General features: G+C 38.7%; 1 protein-coding gene across 1 annotated transcript; it reads right to left on the bottom strand.

Moving 5' to 3' along the window:
• Positions 1–4,571: 4,571 nt before the first annotated feature.
• On the bottom strand, positions 4,572–7,076 carry LOC117627712 (methionine gamma-lyase). The gene is made up of 2 exons (XM_034359918.1): positions 6,110–7,076; positions 4,572–5,317 (listed from the first exon to the last, which is right to left on the bottom strand). Exons 1-2 carry the CDS (start codon positions 6,909–6,911, stop codon positions 4,740–4,742), a joined length of 1,380 nt encoding a protein of 459 aa, XP_034215809.1. The 5' UTR covers positions 6,912–7,076; the 3' UTR covers positions 4,572–4,739.
• Between the last annotated feature and the right edge of the window lie 1,159 nt (positions 7,077–8,235).

The following is an 8,235-nucleotide window of genomic DNA, read 5'->3' as shown; positions in this document are numbered from 1 at the left end:
AAATTAATTGAGTACACTATATGATCTACACCCTAATATTTTAATCAAAATATAAAATTAACTAAGTACATCCTATTTAACTACCAAAAATACCATTTGTACACCCTAATACATTGTATTACACAACACTCTTATGCCAATCCTAAACCAGGTCTCTCTTTTTATGAGTGTTATACTTTTCCAACTCTTACTTGTTGCAATTTCTACACTCATGAATCTCAATGTCTACCATTTATTTAAATTTTTTTACTTTGGCAGGAAAGCAAGGGCATAGAAGACTTTGGTGATGTTACTAGAGAAGCCGGTGGAAATCTCAATGTCTGCAATTTATATTCCATACTTTCTCATCTTCTTCAGCCTTAAATTAAGTAAACCTACTTGTATGATTATTTGTTGGTTGATATCCAGCTTGATGTCTTGTTTGGTTATAATCTACTTGTATTCAGTGACTAAAATTAATTCTTTTTCTTTTGTCGTGAAGACTATATTGCAACTGGTAGAATCAGGTTCATTTTTCCTCCAGATTTATCATATGTTTATGACTCTGCAAAGGGAAAATTCTTCTAGTCACTCATCGAAGATTGATACTGTTGCAAGTAAGTTAGCTGGATTAGAATCATTGCTATCTATCCCTTCCTATCTGCTATACACCATTCAACGACACCTCCTTGAACCTTCGTCAGTGCTCGCAGTGTTGTTCGTGGGCACCAAGTAATATGAAAACTTCTCTATGTTTGATTAAGGTTGAATATGGTGAGTATGATGTACTTATTAAAATTATATTTATTTCACAATTTAATATATTCTTTTTGGTCATTTTATCCTAGGGTAAATTAGTAATTTAATAAATAGTTTGGTAATAGGGTGTACTCAATTAATTTTAGAGTTCGTTTAGCAACAATTTTTTTTTTCTTTTTCCTAACGGAATGGGGAAACAAATGACACTGAAAGAAAGCAAGTGGGCACATTGACCTAGTTGCATATTCAATGAGAAATTGATATTTGGGCTAAAGTAGAGGGAGTAAAACAATTTTAAAAAAAAAAAACCGTTTTATATTAAGCACAATATCATGATCCTTTGTTTTAAACATAGTGATTTAATTCACGCAGCTCGATTAGAGATGTAGTTAGTAATAATGTGTTCATCAGCAGTATGAATTAAATGCGAAAGCCACAGCCACTAGTCATGAGCAACAAGTTGATAGAGAGCTTGGATTGAACGACACAAATGGAAGTTGCTAACGAACGATGAGAGAAGTGCCTTGGCCATTACGGCTAAAGCCTACATAGGGGTTGAGGCTGTCGTTTCCATGTTTTAATAATTAAAGTGGTATTTGGTCAAGTCCAAATCAAATCTATTGTGATGCCCACTAGTTATTGGTAAAGGGAACGTAGGGTCGTTTTTCTCAATTAATATCTGGCGTTCAGTTGATGTTTGTCGTTTGCTGTAGATGGGGCAATATAATTGTCGTGTAGGCACCAGCCAATCGAAGTTGATTGCTGAACCTTGAGCATATCGTCTTTTGCAAACAAGTTTTCGATGACAAGATTTAGTAAGATTTGAGATTGTTCATCTTTTGGATCTTACAAATGAAATATGCCCTTTGTCTGCAGTCAGACCCTACCACATATGTATCCGTGTTCTTCGATAAAAAGCTTCTTGTGTCTATTTATGGGAGAAGTCATGAATAAGTTCCAGGAGATAATAACTGAGGATGGGATTAACTACTCTTCCTTCTCAATATAATTGATAATTTGCCTTGTATTAGATTATGAGTAAACTCATAGGAAGTCAAGAATTAAAATAATTCTCATATTCATATATTAGTTAATGCATGAAAAATTTAGAATGCGAATAATTTCAATGCTCATTTGGGAGTACAAGTAATAGTTTAAATTACAGATTATAGAAATTTCATACACACGCACACAACTAAGATGTCATGTGGATTCGAATTTGAGACCTTTGATATGCAAGTCAATACTTTTTTCCATTAGACTAGACCCGTTGGCTCAATACTCATTTTATATAAGTAAACACGTCATTCATAACTCTTACACCCAACTCATACCCAAATGTGGGCTTGAACTTAAATCAAAACCTAAATTGTAGGCACAGAGAAACAGAGGAGAGAGAAGACATATGGTTTTACCCTATGGCCTCGTTTGGTTCATGGAAAATGAGACTTGGGGATGAGAAATAAATTGATTTCCCATGTTTGGTAAGTCTAGGCATGGGAAATCATTGTCTGGCCCATGAGAAAGTAGGGGGGAAAGTGAAGCTATCCTCCAAACTTGGGTTTTGTTTTCCCTCCTCATGGGAAAGTTTGAAAAAATAAGCTAATATTAAATAAACATTTTTCATGACTATTTTGTCCCCATTAACAATTTAGAATTACAATATATCATTAAATGCATTCTTTTTTTATTTGATTTAATATGTGTATAATTGAAAATTTATATAAACTCTGTTTACCATTCTTACTCAAAACAAACATGGGAAAGGAAATAAAATGATATCTCCCGGTTACTTTCTCAGCATTACCAAACGTGGAAAAGGAAACTTCCATTTCCCATTCCTTAGAATTTTAAGTCTCTAATTTAAGATGGCATAAGAGGACTAAATTGACCTCAACGTAGCCTAAATTAGTGCACTGAACACCTAGAAAGGTCTCCAAAAATGCTTAAGGATTATTGAACATGCTTTACCATATGGGCGTCAAATTGCCCAATAGGGAGGTCTCAGATCCAGCAATTTATTGCCCACTCAGAAGGACCTGATCCTTTGTGAATGATGCTTGGTTGGTTACTCAAACCAAAGCAGAGTTCTGATTATAAACGGAGGGTTCTTTTGGAGAAATACTTTCCTATCTCCGTTTTATTGTCTCCCAAATGATATGAGAAGAGAAATAGAGAGAATAGGGCAATGAAACAGAGATATGGAAAATTCTCTTTCCTTAACACCACGTTTTCCATTTTCCTTGTCTTAGAGCCTTTCCAGCGGCACAGCCCAACCCGAGGCTAGGGGAGGGAAAAAAAAAAAAGGTGTTTCAGCGCACAGCCCAGGCCCGAGCGCAAGGTGGGACCCAGCAACCTGGGCTGGCCCGAGGGCAAGGTTGGCTCGAGCTCCAGCCCTAGTTTTGGTGCTGACGTCATCGCTACAGTGCCGCTACAGTGATGCTATAGTGTCTGACACTACAGTACCACTAAAAGTCCACGTGTCGCACTCTGGGCTCTCCGATCAGATTTTTTTTCTCCAATCCAACGGCAGCCAATTTTTGTGCAATAAAAAAATGAAAAAAATTGAATTTTTTTTAAAAAAAAATACCAAAAAAATACTATTTTTTTTTTCTATAAATACCAAAATTTTATCCAATTGAGATATGAATTTTATAATAAATATTGATATGTACGAACCCAAAAATATTATCCGAAAATATTATCTAAATTAATTATTTTTATTAAAAATTTTGTGAAAAAAACAAAAAAATGAATAGTAATTGCCCTTAGCCATGGTAATGGATGGAAACACAAAATACTATTTGCAAGGGCAGCCACTATTCACGTGAATAGTAGCTGCCCTAACTCCACCCTTGCCATGGCTAAGGGCAAATGGGTGGAGTTGCTCTTAATAAGCATTTGGGATAACAACCAAAAAAACTACAAACAGGTCCCCCCAGCGTTTGTCTTCAACTAACAGATGGCCAAATCAAAGACGGAAGCAAAATTGGAGCAACGAAAGGCAAAATATGGCCCATTTGGGCAGAAGCACCATGTGATGATGCAATACCCACACCACGCCACATGTTCATCTAAATTGACCTCAACCTAGCCTAAATTAGTGCACTGAACACCTAGAAAGGTCTCCAAAAATGCTTAAGGATTATTGAACATGCTTTACCATATGGGCGTCAAATTGCCCAATAGGGAGGTATGAGATCCAGCAATTTATTGCCCACTCAGAAGGACCTGATCCATTGTGAATGATGCTTGGTTGGTTACTCAAACCAAAGCAGAGTTCTGATTATAAACGGAGGGTTCTTTTGGAGAAATACTTTCCTATCTCCGTTTTATTGTCTCCCAAATGATATGAGAAGAGAAATAGAGAGAATAGGGCAATGAAACAGAGATATGGAAAATTTTCTCTTTCCTTAACACCACGTTTTCCATTTTCCTTGTCTTAAGAAGCATTTGGGATAGCAACCAAAAAAACAACAAACAGGTCCCCCCAGTCATGTCTTCAACTAACAGATGGCCAAATCAAAGAGGGAAGCAAAATTGGAGCAACGAAAGGCAAAATATGGCCCATTTGGCCCATTTGGGCAGAAGCACCATGTGATGATGCAATACCCACACCACGTCCTATTAGGCATAGCCACATGTTCATGTAAACTAGTAGTGTTACATCAAAGTGTGACAATGTATGGTATATATGGGTAAAGCCAATTGCCAAGGCAATATGCCCGTCCCATATTAAAATAGTTATCACTTTTGTCAAAAGAAGGTGACAATTTTTAAAATAATTTGGTGGTGCAGAAAATTGGTCGAAAAAAGCCTTCAGGCAAAAACCATAGAAACATTAGGGCTACCCAAAGCGTAATTAGGATTCATGGTACGAAATTGAGCGAAGGGGACAACTATTTTTACAAGAGCAAGATACCAAGCACATCCCTGCCCTAAGACACTTAATTATTCATAGAACCAAGGGAAAAAAAACTTGACAAAATACACATTTTTCTTCACTTCTTATTCAACAACCCAGAATCCTGCATTCTAGAGATTGCCTTCTCAAACTGGCTCCACCTCTGCTCCAATGTCCCAATGTACCCAATTGACATCCTCACCAACCCGGGAGAGATCCCAGCGAGAGCCTTCTCCTCAGCATTCATCTCACTGCTGGTGCTGCTTCCAGAGCAGGACATTAGGGTTTCATAATAGCCCAGGCTCACAGCCATGAACCCAAACTGTGTGCAGTTTTGCAGCAGGTTCATGAGCCTGTTGGCCTTCTCCTCTGTACCCATGTCCAGGCACAGGAGCCCACCAAACCCATAGTCTTTGTTTGCCGTGGACTTGAGCAGTTCATGCTGTGGGTGGTCTTCAAGCCCTGGGTAAATTACTTTCAGGCCCATCTTCTTCATCCTTGTTGCATATACCATGGCCCTGTTGCAGTGCTCTTTCATCCTCAGGCCCAGATGGGGGATTCTCTCAGCCAGCTCAAATGCCACCTTGGCATTCATTGTGGGCCCAAGTAGCATCAGGGACCCTTGGTGCAGATCCATCATGGAGTTCACCAGGCTTGCTGGCCCACACACCACACCTGTGTACCAGTTTGATGACATAAAAATTTAGTAATTTGTTGCAAATATAATAATAAAAGACATTAAATTGATTAGCTACCTTAATTCTTGATTGAAAACTGAAAACGACGCGACTAAATTATATTATAATCCTAATGCTTTTTATTTTTTGGTTCAATTTTGTTTATTTTTGTAAAAACATATCAGATGGAATCTTGCAGTACATACAAACGACAAAGGGTAAAAAATAAAATCAGGGATCACGTAAAAGACTCTTGGAGTAGGAAGAATACAATTCATACTCAAACTCCTCCGCTCCACCCATGCTAAGCCACGAAGTTGGGTGCAGATGGGAAAACGACAAACAAACATTTTAACTTTGTAACTGAAAAAAAAAAAAAAAAAAAAAACACAAGCAAACAAAAACGAACAGAAACATATTGGCCTGATTGCTATCGAAGTGTTGCCAGAAAAGAATCACGAGGGAAAAGAGCAACAGCCTCACATGAAACTTGTCTCTTCCTCGCAAAAAGTAACCCCAAAACTTTTATGTAACGATCTATTCCATCATCAATAATATCAATTTCGTACCACATTTACAAATCACAATTCGTGTCATATAAAACTAACACTAATTAGAACCACATTTACATAACACCGTACACGTATACATATATATCAGAGTTATGTGGTATTATTAAGGTCACACTTTTTAGGCGAAAGAAAATTGTTAATGATGTGATTTACTATGTGGTTGGAAAACATTACCTCAAAGGAAAAAAAAAAGATTTGGAGAAAATATGTTTGTTTACCTGCGATGATATCAGCACCGCCGCTAATAAACTTGGAAATGCTGTGCACAACCACGTCAGCTCCAAGCTTCACCGGAGAGAGAACCATGGGAGAGAAAGTGTTGTCGACGACAACCGTGACACCCTTCTCGTGCCCAATTCGGCTCAGCTCCGGTATGTTGGCCACCTCCAGAGTCGGGTTAGACATGCCCTCAAAATACAGAACCTTGGTCTTCCCAACCTCGATCGCATTCCTCACCATGTCCATGTCGTGTATGTCCACAAACGTCGTCGTTATATTGCAGGCCCTGGGGAAGAAGTGGGTCAGGAGGGCGTGGGTCCCACCGTAGAGGGTCCTGGAGGCAACGATGTGGTCCCCGCTGCTGACGAGCTGGAGCAGGACGGAGGATATGGCGGACATCCCGGAGGACGTGCAGTAGGCGGCCTCGGTCCCTTCCAGGGCGGCCATCTGACGGCTGAGGTTGAGCACCGTCGGATTGAAGTGACGGCTGTAGATGAAGAAGTCCCGGTCGGCCCCGAGCTCGCCGGAGAACATTTTGCGGAGGGTCTCTGGCTCCATCACGGTGAAAGTGGCGGATGCCTCGATGGACATGTTGACACCGCCGTGCTCGCCAAACTCATGGCGAGCGCTGGCAAATGCGGCTGCCGGGTCTTCCCAGGCCGCGGCCGCAGCTGAGGACAACAACATGGACTTTTTGGCTGCCACGTAGTCGTCGTTGTCCATGTCATCGTGCTCTGCTCTCTTCTTGGAGGTGGTGTTGTTGATGGGGAAAACAAAGCCCTGGGGTTTGGTGTCAGCCATGGTTTTGATTGGTGATCGGAATTTGGGTTTGAGTTTGGGTTTAGGGGGTGTTTGGCAAAAATTAAAAAGAGAAGAGGATGAAGGAGGAGGAGATTGTGGTTAGGTTGAAGGGATGTTTCGGGAGGTTATCTTCTATATATAGAGCCTAGAGGGAGAGGGAGAGGGAGAGATGGAGGACAGTGAAATTGATGATTTGTTACTATAGATGGAACCATGGATGAAAGGTACAGTGAATCTGGTCAAATTTTTTTTAATTCGAAGTGCCATGTAAAACCTCTTCTTTAACTGCTGTATAATTAGTATATGCGTTTTCTTTTCATTTTCCTTTTACAACTTTGAATTCAAGGGTGGCGTTATTCAGTTCAAAGTCATGTAGGAATAAGGATTTACGGTCCTTGATTACTTGTCCTAATTTGCATTAAGGATTAGGATATAGGAGTGCTCAAGCGCTAATTACTTGTTATATAGGATTAGGAATATTGATTTACAGTTTATCCATACCGTTCATTGTTTATGTCATCATCACCTTTGTTACTTTAGTTTTATGACAAGCATATTAGTAACTTTTGATTGCCTCCTCGTGAATGGAGAGTAAAAACTTTGCGGTAGAAAATGATGATGTTCGAGCATGTTCTTTGTTTTTTGGCCCTATAAAATTTTGCAAAGACTTGGCGAGTGTAAATTGTCAATTGGGTGTGGAATGATTAATATTCTAAGTGCAATCTACACGTTTTATTATTTGTTATTTTGTTGGTCAGAATCTACACGTTTTAATCTGTTCCTTATCATGGTAAACAGTAGCATAGAATGCAAACTGATGAGAAAACGATCTTATCTGAAAAGACAAAATTAAAACATGTACAAGAAACAAAGAAAGTAGGTGAACTTAAAATAATAATCGTTCATACTCTGGCGTTGGGGGTGAAAGTAGCTAATATTTCTTTAAAAAAATTTCATTAAAAATTAAAAAAAATAGTCGTCGTTGTTTTCTTCTTTGTCGTTGATTTTCTTTTACTTTGGCTCCTCCTCTCCACATCTGTCAAAACCATAATTACTGTTTACAGCAAATTATAACCAAAAATGGTGGCCCTAACTCGTTTTAATTTTATCTAGATTTCTAACATATTACATATATGATATGATATAGTGAGAAAATGCCGCGTTGATTCCTTGTCCCCAAATTAATTAAGAAGGTGGTATTAGCAATTTTTTTGCATTTAATTATGCAAACATGGCCGTGAAGCTTATCTTCTCTCTCTATATGGGGAATTTCGTGACCAATAAATAAAAGTCAGAGATCATGTCAATACTTTTCAAAAAGACA

This window comes from Prunus dulcis, chromosome 5, assembly GCF_902201215.1.
Source record: "Prunus dulcis chromosome 5, ALMONDv2, whole genome shotgun sequence".
NCBI classification, from domain to species: Eukaryota; Viridiplantae; Streptophyta; class Magnoliopsida; order Rosales; family Rosaceae; genus Prunus; species Prunus dulcis.
The sequence above is the reverse complement of the archived record's forward strand: the minus strand, read 5'-3'. Positions and strand labels throughout refer to the sequence as shown.